Source organism: Ammospiza caudacuta, chromosome 7 (genome assembly GCF_027887145.1).
Source record: "Ammospiza caudacuta isolate bAmmCau1 chromosome 7, bAmmCau1.pri, whole genome shotgun sequence".
NCBI lineage: Eukaryota > Metazoa > Chordata > Aves > Passeriformes > Passerellidae > Ammospiza > Ammospiza caudacuta.
Genome location: NC_080599.1, coordinates 19,819,892 through 19,836,884, shown reverse-complemented (window position 1 = coordinate 19,836,884; position 16,993 = coordinate 19,819,892). Strand labels below are relative to the sequence as shown.

The following is a 16,993-nucleotide window of genomic DNA, read 5'->3' as shown; positions in this document are numbered from 1 at the left end:
CATCCCAACCACCCTCCCCAGCCTGGAGCATCTCCCACAGGAGCTGGCTGAGCCACCCAGGTCCTGCTGCATGCCAGCACCTGCACCTCCTGGGTTTGGGGCTGCACAGGGCATCTTGGCACAGCAGGAGCCAGAAAAACTTTGTCCATGTCATGGGCAGCTTTCCCACTGCCAAGGATAAACATCTCACACAGAGCCACACTCACCACACAGGGCCCTCCACCCACCCTCGCCCATCTCTGGTGTCTTCTTTCACTCCTTTCTCCTAATCCATCTCCACAAAAGCTTCTCCCATCAGCGTGGGGTTGAATGTCCTTGAGGTAATGCATGCAGGAAGCCTCTCCTCCTTCCCAGATCCAGAGCTGAAACAAGCTCAGACTCAAGAGCCTGACCTCCAAGGCTTTAAGCTCCATTAAACTTTTACACCAGTCCACTGAGGTTGCTCTCTCAGCCTCTCATAATGATGGGGGTGCAGAGGGAAGGAGCAGCACCCACCTGAGCAGGCAGCAAGAAGTTTCAGACAGTGATTTCCTAACCAAGCTCCCACACCCACAGCACCATTTAAAATTATCTGCTCAACAGCACTCCTGCGAGCTGTTGGACACAGGGGATGCCAGGATTTAAATCATCCAGGATTTCAGCTCCCTCCCCATCACCAACCCTGCTGGTCACCCCTCTGGCACAGGTGGGACTCCAGAAAAAGCCTGAGCCACCCCACCACTCCAGAGTCCACACACACCCAAGCCAAGAGGATGGCTGGGTTCAAGGACACCATTCAGGTGAGCAACACCTTGTTCTCCCTGCAGCCAAAACCTGGAGTTCAGCATTTCCATGGGGCAATTCAAACCTTGGCTTGGCTGAATCCTGTGTGAGCCTCTCCCTCACCTTCAGCCCTTGCAGGAACCTACAGAAGATGGTGTGTAAGGGGAAAGGAGGCTGTCATCCTTGCAGGAACCTAGAGAACATGGTGTGTAAGGGGGAGGGAGGCTGTCACCCCCTCCTCAGCACCCAGCACAGAATTGGGGTCCTACACACCTGACAGCAGAGCACAGCTGGCATTCCCTCCTCTCCTGCTGAATCTCCAAGAGCAGAAATGGAAAAAGTGCCCAGAAAAAGTGCCCCAGAAGCAGGCTGGAGGGCAGTTCCAACCCAGACTCAACACAGAAATCATCAGGCAGGAGTTTTGTGGTTGTTCCTCAACAAACTCCCACCTCCACTAGCAGCGCCCATGAATTTATTCATCTCAATCACCACTGCAAACAAGTGGCATTGCCCTCCTCCCATTCAGATAAATCACTGCAGGGGTTAATAACCCTTTTCATAGCTAAGATGCAGTTTTCCAGAATTAAAGGCTTAGCAGGGCCAGCGAATTCCAAGCAGAAATTTTGCCAACAAAAGCATCCCTGTGATTTTACAATGGCAGGGGTTGGAGGCAAGAAATGACAACACTGCCTCTTTCAAATAAAAAAAAAAGCTGCTGCAGCTGAAAACTGCCTTCAGGTCCCTTAACCTGTTTCTCTCTCCTTTCCAAGTTTTTCCAGCCAAAAGCTTCCCTGAGCATTCAGTAGCAAAGAGAAAATTCCCACCATCCTCCTCCTGCTCAGCCACTTTGGGCAATGCTATGCAGCGAAAAATCAACTTATAGCAAGGCCCCACTGGCCCCAGGCAGGAAGGAAGGAGTCCTTGGACACACAGGCTCCAGGTCCATGCAAGGATCTCTGAAGCACAACATCAGAGGAGAGGATGCACCTCCCAAAGAGATCAATTGCATGCAAACAATGGATTCTCCAGGAATCGCCCTCGCCTCTTATGCTTTTAAGACTCCACTTTGCTCCCTTACAGGGCAGGGAACCTTGCCCAGAGGGATTTCAGGGGCTCCCCACCCCACTGGGACGGTGGTTGCCATTCCAGAGGAGCAGGGGAGGGGGTTTTTGCACGGCAGGGGCGGGGGGCGATGGTCCCGTGAAAAGGGATTTGTTCCGCTGTCAAGGGAAGGAGAGGGGTGGGGAGCAGAGAGAGACAATGTGGGGACAGCAGTGACATGGAGACAGCTCGGGAGGAGCAGTGCTCACACAGCACAAGGGCTGGCAGAGGAAGCCTCCTCCAGCATCCTCGTTGGCCCCGAGGAAGAGCGGGATGTCATCCACAGCCACGGAGCCACAGGGACCCTCTGGCATTGCTGCCTGCTGGTGTACACAGGAGAGGGGCTCTCCTAATGGTCTGTGCCTTCTCCTGCCAGTCTGTACCTTAATCATGCCAATCTATGCCTGGGAGGAGCTGCAACACAAGCTCAGGCTCACCTGTGGTCCAAGGTGGAAAACACAAAGGCGAGCGTGACATAAAAACCAGGCAGAGCTGGAGAGGCACAGAGGACTCATAGCCAGCGTTCAAACTCACCCAGTAAGATGCTGAAAGCACTTGTGATGATGAAAGAAGCATTTTAAAGCTAGATTTGTATTTCCAGCTACATTTCATGGGTGGCAGAGCCAACTCTCAGTTCTTTCTCTTGTGTGCTATCATACCCAAACCAGGCACTAGTGCAGAAGACCTGACCCCAAAAAACAGGATCATATTCATGGGCACTTGAAACACTCTAATGAAAACAGCAGGACAAAATAAATTATTTGCACTGAACACAACATGAGTCCACCCCTGCACTCAGAAACTCACACATCACCCTCCTGAAAACTCCAACGTTTGTGGGAGAAACTCCCATTTTCAGCCAGCCAGCCAGCCTACAAAAATGTGGAACACCTGAAGGATCCCTAACAAGCTTCTGTTAACAATACCCCAGAAAAATCCCAGATAAGCAAGAAGACAGAGCCACTAGACAGACAACCCCCCAAATAAAGGGGACTGGGGTGCCATCAGCCCAACACTGTGCCCTGCACAGCCCCAGCACAGCACAGCTCAGTCTGCCCCACGCCTTTTGCAAAAGCTTTGGTATCTGGCTGTCCGTAAATATTTGAGGTGGGAAGCCAGGAATTACAGAACCCCTCTCCTGGGCAACCAAGGTTTGACCATCTTAAAAAAAAAAAAAAAGAAAAAGAAAAAAAAATACAAAAACAAACAGCAAACCTCAAACAGAGCTGCAATGAGATGCCTGCTGGTTTCACAGAGACATGTAAGACAACACTGGTGCATCCTTTGCCCCTGAGGGCCAGCAACCCCAGGAGAAGATAACCACAGACCAGCTGGATTCTTTCTGCCAGGAAGCAGGATTCCAACCAGGATAAAAGTATTGAGGAACAAAACTAGGGTTTGCCACGACAGAGAGTGCTGCTAGGCCCCCTTCTGAAATCTCAAATACACAGAAATTCACATTTCTCATGAAAACACATTTATGTTAAAAAAAAAAAAAAAATTCAGCTGGCTTCACCCCGGTGTTTTTGCCTTGTAAAACCCAAGTATTTTCTCCCTGCTTTAAGTATCTTCCTCACTCCTGCTACAGAGGAGGTGCTTGATTGAATTGCAGGTAAAGGCACAATCCTCCAGCACAGGCACCATCCCTGCTTCGTGTTTGCATCTGCAGAGGGCACGAGCCAGAGACAAGAGAGCACAGAGAGACAAAGAACATCTTGAGAAGAAAAATACCAGGAGTAATTCTCATTCCCACCTCCCTCAGACACGCTCCAGCGCCGAGTGCTGAGTACCCACCACGAGGTTCACCAGAAGCGGGGAGCTGTGAATCCACATCCAAACTGCTGGGTTTGGATTTCCCCCCCCCCCCCCCAGCCAGGAGCAGAATCTAGGAGATCACCCCTAGACCCCAAATTCCCTTTTCTCCTGCTCAAAGGCAGAGGGGCCTTTGGGGTACCCCTTGCCACACCCTGGGGTGAGCGTGCAGCATCAGTGCCAGAAACTGCAGTGGGTTTGGGCACGCTGAGGCCACCCCACTGCTCCAGCAGGGTTGGGGACAGCCAGCAGAGATCAGTACCCCCGCAGCAAACACGGCGAATCCTGCCCGCGCAGCTCACACCCAGCACTGCCACCCGCTCCCCAGTCTGCTGGCCCCACCACAGCAGCAGGTTCAGAGCCTGCTGGAGGGCTCCCCCAGGAGCACAAACCCCAGTGGGGGCTCTCTGAAATTCCCCCCGAGTGAAATTCCCATCTCAGCAGAGCCCTCCCTGCGCCCGGCGGCTGCAGCAGGTGAGGAGCCGGCGCGGCGAGGGCTGGCGAGCCAGGGCAGGAGAGGACCCCAGCTGTCTCTCCAGCTGGTGGGGGACAAAATTCTCATCAAAACCAAACAAACCCCTCTTTCTTCCCCAGCCGATTTCTTTCTGGTGCCTTTGTCAGGACTGCAAAAACCTGAAGCGATTCCCACAGCTCTAAGAGCCACGTCGGGGGCTGAGCAGGGAGCACCAGCTCGCAGAGTGAGGGGAAAAAATGTTAAAAAAAAATCATGGTATGTCCAAAATGAGATGGCAGAAACCATTAGGAGTCCCAAGGATGCTCAGGTTGTGACTCTGATGGTACCGACCTGCAGTCTCCAGGATCCCACTGCCAATGGGGTGGCCCCAAAGCCACCCTGTCCCCACCACGGAGGGAGAGCTGACAAGTCTATCTGCCTAGCTCCAAATGTGCCAAACCTCACTCACTTCCAGGCCTTTCTATGAAATATTAATTGTAAGACAAGGCTAATTAAGGGTTGAGAGAAGGGGCAAGATGCCAAATCTCTCCTTTGCTCCCTCTGGAAAGGGGGAGCCCCATGAGTGAGAGGACAGGGCTTGCTGGAGATGGAGGCAAGGCCTATTTAGCTTGCCTGGCATTTCCAGCAGAGATCCTACAGTGGCCCCTGTAACATCCCTCCCACTGCTTCCCTGCTTCCCTGCACAAAAAGTTGACTTAATAACAAAAACCAAAAGAGGTGGTGCTTGGTCCCAGCCCAGCAGTACCAACCATGGTGTCCTTGGTGGGGATTCAGCTGCCCCACAGCCACGCTCCTCCCAGCCCACAAGGAGTGAGCACTGTTCCTCCACGAGCTCTGGGTGAGGACTGAGAGGTGTTTGCCGCAGGAAGTGAGGTGCTAGGTGGGGATGGAGAGCAGGGAAGAAGCATGGGAAGCACTACAGGGAAATACTGAGAGATGGGGAAAGAGAGACCACCAAGAGGGATGTTGTGTGTGCTCTGCTACTCTGTCCAGGCCAGCCTGACTGCTCCCAGAGCCTGGCCAGCTGGAGAAACCCAAGTCAGCATCATCCTCTCCACAGGATGCCCTACAAGAAGGGAAATGGGCCTCCAGAGAACATGCTGGACTGCAGCTGGGCTGACCTGTGGCTCTCTGGAGGGACAGTTCTCTCCCATCACCCACACAAAGCACTGAAATTCCCAATTCTCCAAGCGAGACAAGGCATGGTGAGAGACTGCAAACCACCAGGACAAACCCACCACACCACAGGAACTCTCCATCGGGTGGGACCAGGCTGTGCTGAAGCCTCCAGCACTGCCTCCATTCGATCCATCTGGGATTATTCCCCTCACAGCCCTTCCGGGCTGGGGAAGCAGCGCCAGGTAATTGCACAATTCCATGACCCATGTTGAGCAGGATAAACAACTACCATGCTCCAAACCTCTTCCCCTGCCTCCTCTGCCCCAGCAGCTGCCAGAGGAGCCTCCAGCGGGCCAGATCAGGCTACCCCAAGCCCGCAGATCCATCCACAGCCTGGCAGGATCACGCTGCTGAGGACTCAGGCTCATCCCCACGCAAAGACGCCGGGTGTGATCTGAAAACCCAACACCAGCAAGTTCCTTCGCACGCGTGGAAGGTGGAAGGATTTTCATTTATTTCCCTTTGCAGCCGGACACAACTTCAGATTTTAACTCGCAGAGGAGGAGGCAGCAGCACCCACACAAGCCCCGTGACTCTGGGATTTAGGAGGCAGGCGAGGAGAGCCCCGCGTGGAAGCTGGCACCGGCACAGAGCTATCAAGCCGTGCGAAGACAGGGCGAGCATCACACAACTGCCTGCCTCGGCCGGGGAAAGCCCGGCACGGCGGCTCGGGGGCTGCAGCCGGCCCTGCACTGCCGGCGCCCACATGCCAGGCCTGCTCCGAGATGTGCTGGCCATCTGCTCCTGCCAGCCGGGGCTGGGGCCGGGGCTCTGCGCCACGGCTGGGGACGTGCCAAGCCGTCCCGCCGTCGCCACGCTGCCCAGCTGCGCCCCCCGTCATGACCGCACCGCTGTCAGCGGCCCCCAGAACCTGCCACGGGGATCTGCCCGTGCCTCCAGGCCCTCCCTGCTTGGACAGGGCAAACCTACTGTGGGACACCACTAGGCAAGAGGGGGCTCAACGATTCCTTGTTCCCATGAAGATTTTAAAGCTCCAGAGCAGCCCTACTCTTCCCATCGCTCCCAGCACTCCTCCCTGTTTATGGGTAGGTTTGGTGCTGCCCCCCCAAATCTGCCACTGCAAAAACCCAGCCCCTGACCACCAGTACAGGGGCCCCACAGCCGGGTCATGTCCCCAGCAGCCAGGGAGCCGGCCAGGGCGAAGACTGAACCTTGTCATAGTTGAGACTTATCAGGTTTGGACAAGCGCCGGGGGCTGCCGCGGGATTCGGGATGTTCTGTAACGAGCGTCCTCTGCCCCAAATAGACGCCGTCCCAGGGGCACAGGCTTGAGTCGTCCCTCTCCAGGAGCCCTCCCCGTCAGTGCTGGGGAAACTGCTCCAAGAGTGACCCCCAAGTTCCCACACAGCATCACCATCCAAATCACCCCTGGGCCCTGAGTCGTGGCACCCCAAAGAGATGCCAAGACCTGACCTGGCACCCTCGGCCTTTAATCCATCCCTTTCCAAGTCCTGTCCCAAGTTCTTCCTCTTTGTGAAAGACAAAGAAATGTAAAACATGTGTTTAACAAATTCTCCTCGATTTCTAGAGTCCAGCGAGTCAGATGCTCGCTCAAACCCGTCCGTAACACTTTCCATGGGTGTATTTATAACCGAAGGCATAGCTGCCGTCTCGTGCTCCCTCATTAACCCTCTGCGGCCTCGCCACAAACAGAGCTCAAACAGAGAGCACAGAGACGTGCCGGAAAATTCTGCACCTACTCCTCCCTGGGAAAACACCCCAACGTTCACCATCTGGAAGAGAAATCCCTTCTTTCAATTTCAAAAACAAAAACAACAAACCCACAACCAAACACAACCACAGAACACCGACGCCGTGACCGCAGCAGGTTGGATCCTGGCCGCTTCCCTGACACCCCCAGCATTCCACACGCAGCTCTCCCACCCGGAGAGGCCTCCGGAGCCCGGCTATGCCGCTGCCACGGGGAAGATCCGTGGGTCTCCACTGCAAGGAGTGTCAGTCACTTGTGATAATTAACCAGCTTGAGATAATGAGCTCAGTCTGAGAGCAGCGGCTCTTGCTCCGCGCGTTTCGCTCGCAAATCCCTGCTATCGGCGCTGGCACCGCGGCCGAGGCAGGCACGGTGCTCCTGTATCCAGCAAAATGCTCACTCCAAAGGCAGGATGGGTGTTTGGGAAAAGAAAGAAGGATTTTTGGTAAATTAGGAGTGTTATATAAAGCTCTGAAGAGCCCAAAGGAAGCAGTTCTTTGGGACTCTGCATCCTTACCATCACCAGGTAAGGAGTCACACCAGCGGCACAGCAGAGTCCTGCAGGGAGGATGAAAGGAGAAGGGACACAAAACTGCACTTCCATGCTAAAATAATTAATATTAAATGCAAAGGGACAATTAAATGATGGCAAGAAGCAGGCAGGGGCAGGAGGGGAAGAGGCCAGCAGCGAGCTAGGGTTAAGACCATCACACCTCGGGAAACCGCCCGTCGCAGAGCCTCAGCCTCCCGGCTCAGGCAAAAGTCACCAACCCAAACACAGCTGGGAAATAACCAGAAAAAATGGTGCTATCCCTGGGCCTCAGGAAAAATTTGTGACATTTTTTTCCCGCAATCATCCTCGTCCATCCCAGCAGTGAGAGAGATGGGCACAGCAAGAAGCCAACTGCGGCACCGATTTCTTTCGCAGCCAACAGACATCAGAGGAGGGTTTCAGGTTGGAGCCACTTCAAGAGCTCGCAAGCTGCAGTCAAGAGTAAAATCCACATGTGCTGCAAGCTGGAAAGGCATTTCTGGGTGACAGTCACCCCAATTTCCCCTTGATGGTCCAAACAAAAATATGGATAAAGCAGAAAATGAGGACTGAACCGTGGTGGAAATGTATGGGAGCCAGTAGCTAAATTTCTACAGACAAACAAGCAGCACACCCAATATCAACAATTTTTTTTGCCTACAAAAACCCACCCCATGGCACAGCTCTCTCCTTTCCACTCTCACAGCAGCTAATTCTTCCGCTCTTTCGTAAACATTTGAAAACAAGGTCACACGCACAAATTCTGCTTTCAATTTGCCTTGTATCCATAGTGATTAAACTCAGACCCACAATACGGGATTTAAAGGACCAAAAAAAAACCATCCCAAAACACCCAAAAAATCCCAAAACCCCAACTTTAAGAAGGCCTGGAGCTGGGCTAGACCCCGGCACGCTCACCAGCTCGGCGAAGGCCAGGGATGGGAGCATCAGCAATCACTGTTTTCTGCTACAAAAAAGGGAATTAAATTGCAGGGCTTGGACAACCGTGCTATCGCCATAGCGAGAGATGTGGTCCCCCACCTACACCCTCCTCAAGAAACAACCAGCCCAGAGGCAACAAAAATGTAACAGCTCCAAAAACTCGGCCAGGCAGCGGGGTCCGGAAAGGAGAGCAAGAGCGGGATGAGCAGGGAAAAACGAAAGCAGCTGCAGGGGAGGAAAGACTCAGCAGCCTTCTCCCCATTCCCACTGGAATGGTTTGTCTTTTCAAAAAGAAAAATGCATTTCTCATTGTCTTTCCCCCTGACCCCACACTTCCAAAGGGGAAAGCATCAGGGTTGGGAGGCTTTAAAACCCAAATTTCTTCACCATCACAGACCCAGAAAAGCCCCTGCGTGACAGTCAACATTCCAAATCCAGCAGGGCCTTCCCTGGTTCCTGCCGAGTGCCTCAGTTTCCCCACCAACCAGGGGGGAGAGCAATAGCATTTCCCTGCCTGTGAGGATATTGGGATAATAACCTCGTCCAGGACCAGGTCAGGGAGGATACAACTTTCCTCCTGCCGATGCTCCACGGGAAAATAAAGCCAGGAGAAAATGCTTGACCACATCCCCGCGCAGACCTGGGGCTACCGTGGGTCTCCCAGGCTCCCAACAAAACATCCTCAATTCCCAGAGCACGCACAACCTGAGCACAACGAAACACCCCTGAAAAGGGGAGAACCGGGGGGCAACGAGACCGTGGCAAGGGCTGACACCTCCGGGCAAACACGGGGCAGGGAAAGCGACCGGGAAAGCAGCACCGGGACACCAGTCCCCCCCACCACAAGCTTTCGCCGGGCACTGGGGCTTTGTGGCCGCTGAGAGCAGGGCGAGGGGGGCTCCCCGAGGGGCAAGCCGCACTCACTTCTCATAGTCCAGCTTGCAGTAGAGCTTCTTGTCGCGGTAGAAGCAGGTGGTCTGCAGGGGCTCCTTGCAGGACGCGCACTGGACGCACTGCTCGTGCCACAGGCTGTCGTTCAGGCGCAGCAAGAACCGGTCCAAAATCACTCGCTGGCACCCTTCGCACACCGACTTGGGGGTCGCGGCTCTGCCTGCGGGGAAGGAGCCGGGGGCTGGGGTGGGCGGAGGGAAAGGCGGCCAGGGAGGCGAGGGACGGACGGACGGACAGACGGAGGGTTCCGCGGGTCTCGCTTCCCCCGGGGGTCGCGGGGGGACGGGGGTGTGCGGGGAGCTGCTGCGGGATCCAGGAGGGACCTGTGCCTTAGGGCAGCTCCGCGGGGGACACCTCGCCCCCAATTTCGTTCCCCTTGCAAAGGCGGCAGCGGAGCCGCAGCTCAGAGAGAGGGCGACGGTTTGAAAGCGATATTAAAACGAAGATAAAACGAAAAAATGAATTATTTATTGCTCGATACGAAGGATAGCCCTTCGTTACAAGGGGGATTTAGGGGGACACGCGATTTAATGCGATCGCGGAACGAAGCGGGGGCAGCGAAGGCGGGCGCCGGGGGCACACCCCGGGCGAAGGCAGCGGCGCCGGGCAGCACCGAGCCGGGCAGAGCCGTGCCCGGGCCTCCCGAACCCCCCGTGCCCATCCATCGCTCGGGCCCGCCCGGCCGCGCCCCGCCCTGTGGGGTCCCCAGGAGGGCAAGCGGGGCGCCCCGACTTACCCAGCAAGGAGGAGAAGGGGGTCGCGGGGTCCAGGGCGCTCTGCAAACTCTCCTCCATCTTCAGCCCGTCCAGCATGGTGGGGAGCCGGGCCGGGCGAGGGGTCGCGCCGCCCGCCTGCCAACACAGCCCGGACACACCGCGCTCAGCCCGGCCGGGGCTTCCCCGCCCGCTCCCGGCGCCGCGCTCTCTCCTCCCTCCTCCTTCCCTCCTTCCCTCCCTCCCTCCCAACGGGAGAACCCCTCGGGCCCCCCGTTCCGGCTGCGCAGCCGCTGCCCCGGCCGGGCTGGCTGCAGCCCCCAGCCCCGACGTGGGGAGGCCGCGGGTCGGGCGGATGCGGGGCTGCCGTCGGCGGGCTCGGCCGCTTACCTGGGGCGGCCCGGGCGGTGCCTCGCTGCCAGGAGCCGGCGGGAGAGGCGTCGGCAGCCGCGGCTCCTGGGGGGTCCTGCGGCGGCTCCGGCCTCCCCGGCTGTAGCGCTGCCCCCCGCGTCCCCGCCGCCGGCGCTGCCCGGGGTGCGCAGCGAGCCGCGGCTCCCTGGACGGCTCGGCAGAGCAGCGCACGGACCTGCGGGGAAGCGCCCGTCCGACTGCTGCCAAGGCACATTTCCTGGAGCTGATAGCTCCCTGCCCGACCCCCACCCCCTGCCCTCCCCTCTCCACCCCACTCGAAATAAGTTTCCTCCCCGCTGTCCTGCCTGGCTGCAGGCACCGGCCGCGCCACGCCTCGAGGGGCCGGCGGCCTTTCCCGGCTCCGGGGTGCACGGCTCGGCCTGGCCGCCCCGGCTCCGCTCCGCTCCCTGCCTTCTTTTTCCTTCTTTTCTTAGAAAGCCAAAAAGAACGAAAGAAAAAAAAAAAAAAAAAAAAAAGGTAGAGGGTGGTGCCCCACCACAGCGTCTCTCCCAGTAATGAAACCGGCTGGAAATCAAGTCCCCCTTCCAGGAGCAGCGCAGTCCGGCAGTGTTTGGGGAAAGCCGGTCCCCTGCCCGCGGCGCTCCCCGGCGGGGATGCGCTCCCCCGCGCCGCGCATCGCCCCGGGCGCCGCGCTCCCGCTGCTCCGGAGCGTTTAGAGAAAATCAGTGCTGGGACGAGGAGGAAAACAAAAAAGAAATAACAATAAAATAAAAAAAAAATCCCAACACCAAAGCCGGAGAGCTGCCCCGGAGGGCTCGTCTCCAGTGATCCCTGGCGCCGAGCGGGGCTCGGTGCGCTTCGGTTCCGCGGGGCCGCAGGGGGAAGCAGCCCCGGAGAAGCCGAGCTCCGTCTCCTCCAAACCGCATCGCTTTCGGGGAGGGGAAACCCGCGGAGGAACGGTCCCGCCCGGCCGGGGAAGACGAAACTTGGAGCCTTCCCGCAGCCCCGGCGCTTTCCCGTCCTTCCCGGCTCTCCCTTCCCTCCTGCCTGCGGAGTTTCGCCGTTTTTCGGGGAGTTTCGCGGCCCCGCGGTCGGAGCGGGGCTGGGGCCGCGTACCTGCGGCTGCCGGAGCAGCCCGGACGGGGATCCGCGGCTTCCCCGGCACGGAGCAGGGCTGGATCCCCCCTTCTCCGGCCGCGGAGCTGCGAGGAAGCCGCTGCAGGATCGCGGAGGATGGGAGGCTTTTGGGGACCTCACCTCCTGCGCTCACCGCTGACCTTGGCAGCAGGGGCAGATGCGCTCCCAGCCTCTCTGTGGGGCATCCTCGTCACCGAGTGCTCCCCACACCCAGATGACGTGGGCGATGCAGGGAGCGAGGTCGTGTCCTCTGGGAATTCGTAGGAAGGAGAGAGGCCGCAGGTTAGCACGGGCAGCTCAGCGCCCTGCCAAAATCCCCCGGGAGAGGGAAACGCGGTGCTGGGACAGCCCTAAGTGCATCCCGGTGTGACTCCACCGGGAGTTCGGGCAGGGAAGCCTTGGTGCTGTCACACGGGTCAGTGTCACACGGCTCTGACCACTCACATCCAGCAGGGCTGGGCTGCAGCAGGGAGGCTCTTAGGCTCTGACACCTTTGTCTTTGGCTCTCCCGAAGGTCTCCGAGCAGCCACAGCCGAGTGTCAGAGCGGCCAGATCCACTGGAGCCACCTTGCCAAGGCACCAGCCCAGCGAGGACTGACTGCAGCACGACCAGGGGCTCCAGGCACTGCCTGCTGCTCTTCCCCAGCCTGTCCATCCCACAGGGCAGATTTTCCTCACCCAGCCAGGGAGTGGCAGCCCCGTGGGGTGGGAACACCACCACTAGCGCTGCTAAAAACTGTGTCCCTGTGTAGGGCACTTTGCTGGCAGGCTCAGCCCGCCCACCTGATTTTCCCTGCTCAGAGATGCAGGAGCAGCTGGGAGGGAAGGCATTCTTTCCTGGATGTTGCCACCCCATGGTTTTCCTCCTCCTCCTCCTCTTCTCCATACAGGGAGGGTTTGGAGACTGTCTCACCTTTCAGCTCTCGTGTACCATTCCCAGCTTGGTCTATGGAGATCAGGTTTGGGGGCTGAGTGTGTAACACCAGGGTGTTGCTGCTCATGATTTACACACCCACCAGCTCCCACACAGGTCAGAGGTACAGGAGCACAACTGGCCTTGTGCAAAAAGTGGTCACCAGGTGAGTAAATGCAAGAAATACACTCCAAACCCCCAAAAGTGCAATTTCAACATGGGCAGTGGCCCTACAAAACATGGGGGGAGTATTTCAGGCTGCTCACTACAGCCTCTGAGGACCAGTTTCCATTATTAGCTCACCCAGAGCTGAACTAGGGGCAACATCAGCAGCCAAAGAGAATTAAACCAGAGGAAAAGCAGGTCTTGCCTTTTCCCTTCTAGCTGTAGGGTCTGCAGGCAGCTAGGTGTTGCAAAAAGCGGGTGGTGCTGGAGAAGTGGATTAAACAGAAGCTGCCAACCGAGTGAGCAAGGCCACAACGTTGGCAGAGGGGCTGCACATCTTCCCCAGCCCTGCTGGGGCTGCCCAGCTGTCAGTTCTGTGCAGGTCCCCACTGCTCACTGCTGGACGGGGACCAGCAGCACTCAGCTCCCAGGTAGCCACAGCCACAGCCAGCAGCAGCCAGATCCCTCCTCCAGCATCACCTGAACCCTGCCCAGCCAAGCAGATGCAGAAAGCCCCAGGAGCAGGCAGGGCTGGCCTCAGGAGCAGGCACACAGGAGACCCAGGAAGAAGATGGCTACAAGCCACCTGCCTTGGGACAGGAGTCACTGAGCCAGCACCATCCAGGTGTCGCAGACATCTTTTCATTTAAAATCCTTTCTTTAGGATTTTTCCTCCTGAGGAGCTGAGAGGCCTCAGGAACAAAATGTAAACGTTGATTCTCTGCTGCTGTGGAATGCAACAGGTGGATCTGTGATTGGTCTCATGTTGGATGTTTACAATTAATGGCCAATCACAGCCCAGTTAGCTTGGACTCTCTGTCTGATCCACAAACCTTTATTATTCATGCCTTTCTATTCTTAGCTTAGCTAACGTTCTGAGGCTAGAAAGAATACCTTTCCTTCTATTCTTTTTTTGTATAGTTTTAATGTAATGTATGTTATAAAATAATAAATCAAGCCTTCTGAACATGGACTCAACATTCTCGTCTCTTCCCTCACCTGAAAACCCCTGTGAACACCATCACAATCCAGGTGCCTCAAATGCCCAAAGCCAGCTTGACACAGAAGAAAAAGTCTTGTCCAGCAGCAGAGATGTCCCTGGATGCCACTCCCCATGCAAGGAGCGCACCTCCCTGTCCTGCTGCCACCTCCAGAGCCCCTCGGGGGCACCAGCAGCCCACAGGCTGTCAGATAGCCCTGGGGTGATCAAATCCTCTCCTTTCACCCCTGAAATCCACCAGACCAAGCCTGTCTCGCGTAGAGTTGATTGCACAGAGGGCACAGGAAGAGAGGAGAGAGAAATGGAGTGGCAGCCTTGCTTAGATAGAGGTTGGTCTTTGTCACTCACGCTGATAAACTCTGGGGATTTATCAGGGCTTCTCTACCACGTTTTCCACCACAATGTCTCTTGCCATCATCCCTGAGAGAGGATACACACGCTGCATCCCACTGCCATCAGCAGCAGCTCTGGGGAGCCCCCTCCTCTTCTTCCCCCTGCTGCCTGTGCCCCAAGAGGCACCAAGGGCCTCCCATGGGACAGCAGAGAGCTGGGAGAGGGACACAGAGGGGAGGAGCAGAGGAACCAGGCAGCAAAGAGAGCATCTCAGGAAGCTCAGGTGAGATGGGAAAGGCAGTCCCATCAAAGGGCTCGGCCCAGACAGGAGGTCCTTGGGGAAAGGTCAGTGTTGGTGGCACTCAGTTGGATTCTGTTGGTGTCTTGTGATGGTGTTCACAGGGGTTTTCAGATGAGGGAAGAGACAAGGATCTGATTCCATGTTTCAGAAGGCTTGATTTATTATTTTATGATATATATTGCATTAAAACTATACTAAAAGAATAGAAGAAAAGGTTTTCTTCGGAAGGCCAGCTAAGGATAGAATAGCAAAGAATGATAACAAAGGTTTGTGTCTCAGACAGAGAGTCTAAGCTAGCTGGGCTGTGATTGGCCATTAATTATAAACATCCAAGATGGGCTAATCAAAAATCTACCTGTTGCATTCCACAGCAGCAGATAATCATTGTTTACATTTTGTCCCTGAGGCCTCTCAGCTTCTCAGGAGGAAAAAATCTTAAGGAAAGGATTTTCATAAAGAGATGTCTGTGACAGTGTCTGAGAGTCATGTCAGGTCTACAGGATGTGCCCCTGAATCACCCAGCCCATCAGGGAGCCCAGAGTCAATTTGAACATAAACCAGCTCAAAGTTTTATAGTTTGAGATGTATTTTTTTATTCTCAATCCAGAAGTGCTGTTGTTGGACTCAGTATAAACTGGAGCAGCTGCTACAGAACCCAAAACTCCATTATTTTTTGAAGACCCCTCCACAGAGCATTTTCAGAGGGAGCAGCTCAGAATTAATAAATGCTTTGACACATTTGGCCTGGGCACCAGAACTAAGCTTGCCCATGGTGGGGGGGACCTGCTGCTTACTCAGGAAGCTCATGAGATGTGATGCATGGTGGCAGAGAGAAAATGGCCTTGCACCAGTCATTCCCAGAGCCTGGCTTGCTTATTAATCCCAGAGCAAAGGGAAAATTGTCTGAGCTTGATCTGAGGCTATGAGGGGCTTCATGGGGAAACCAGTGACTGGATGAAGCTTTCTTTGGTGTATCAATGATGGGGATTTCTGCTGTTTTATGAAAATTAGGTTTTTCCAGGGCTGGGAAAGCTCCAGCCATGCCAAGCTGCTGTCCTTCTGCAGCAGCTCACACAAGGATAACCGCAGCAGTGAGTTACTGCCAGCTGCTGTGGGATTTGTTCCTTGGGGTGTCCAAAGCCTCCCGTGCTTTGCAAGGCTTGGGGAGGCACAGCTCTTGGACAACACCCCTGTAGAGAGGTCTACAGTATGAATGAGGAATCCAAGGGCTGGGACCAAATCCAGGAGGTTGCATCAACCCTCAGGTCCCCAGTGACTGCAGGCAGAGCTGGGTTGCTCCATGACTGTTTCCTCTGCAGAGGACATTGGTTTGCTAGGGGCACTTTCAGATGAGCAAGTGGTGTCTCACCCACAGAGGCCACGTGGAGAGTCCTGGTCTCTCAGCCCTGCCAGACACAGGGTGGAGGAGTCTGTGGTGTGCTGTGCGTTGATTCTTTTTTCCAAAAACCCAGTAGTCATCTGGAGAAACAGGACAAAGCCCTGCTCAAACTGCAGCCTGCAAACCTTGTGGCCCAGAACCCAGAGTAACCTTCCAGACTGCTAAGAGTGAGTGTGTCCAGCAGCCACCTCGAGGCTTCCTGCCCCCTTTTGGTTACCATATCCATCACTTCCAAAATATCACAGGCAGCAGCCTGGGATTGTTTACAAACAGTGGATTGAGATCAGCATCAATCAGAAGAGAAATCCAATCCAGCCAGCTGGGGACCAGCTCTTAGAAGTTTACATCTCTCAGAGGGGAAGCCTGAGCAGCCCAGGCTGGAGGTGGCCTCCTGCTTCATCTAACCAGTAGTGTGGTGTGGCACCAGCCCAGCACAGCATCTCAAATTCCAGCAACACTTTTACAATGAGCAGGCTGTGTATTCTCTGTATTTAAACACTTCTTTTAACAAAAAAAATGCCTTTTCACTTAAAAAGTATCTTCTTGGTCCATGCTTTTCACAGGTTTTGAAAATCTCCCTGGGTTTTTCTCAGGAGGAAAAGAAAAAATTGAAGCGTTTTTGTAATGTTGGGGTTTTCCCTCTTTTCCTCCGCTCTTTTAAATTCTCCTTTTCCTCCTCTCAGCGAAAAACTGGAAAATGAATCATGTCCCCGTGTGGGAGCTTTAACAAAACGTTTCATTTTTATCCTCCTTCCTTTTCTGCTGTCAGCCCTCCTCTCCCTGCAACCTCCCCGAGCCGGCAGCGTCGCAATCTGTCACGCGGACAGCCCAAGCTGCATCTCACCCCACTGTCTGCTGAGAGGGTCAGGAGGGGCAGATCACTTAACACTACACCTGTTTTATGAATAATAATACAGACAGTTTCCCTGGGTTCCTGGGAGGACGTTTTCCCACCAGGATAAGCGCTGCATATTGAACAAATTAATGTCTTTAACTCGTTTGACTCTGGTTAGCTCGGCTGCAATGGGGAGCTCCAGCAGGAGAAAGAGCAGGAAAGAGCAGGCAAGCCTTTGAGGGTGGTTTGTTAGAGGGTCTTGTTCTTTCCTTCCCTGCAAGTTTCACTCATGGAAGTGGGAGATTATGAATTTTGGGGTTTGTGAGGTTGTTTCCAGAG

General features: G+C 55.4%; 1 protein-coding gene across 2 annotated transcripts in view; it reads right to left on the bottom strand.

Annotated features, from left to right (window-relative positions):
• LMX1A (LIM homeobox transcription factor 1 alpha) overlaps positions 1-10,298 on the bottom strand; it is a 43,808-nt gene extending 33,510 nt beyond the window's left edge. Inside the window, exons 1-2 of one of the 2 annotated variants that reach the window (XM_058808862.1) lie at positions 10,219-10,298; positions 9,460-9,642 (exon numbers count right to left, since the gene is read on the bottom strand). In XM_058808862.1, the coding sequence (XP_058664845.1) occupies positions 9,460-9,642; positions 10,219-10,298 (263 nt within the window). Of the gene's footprint in view, positions 1-9,459; positions 9,647-10,218 lie in introns of both variants that reach the window. The other variant, XM_058808861.1, reaches the window with a different exon arrangement.
• Positions 10,299-16,993: the final 6,695 nt, after the last annotated feature.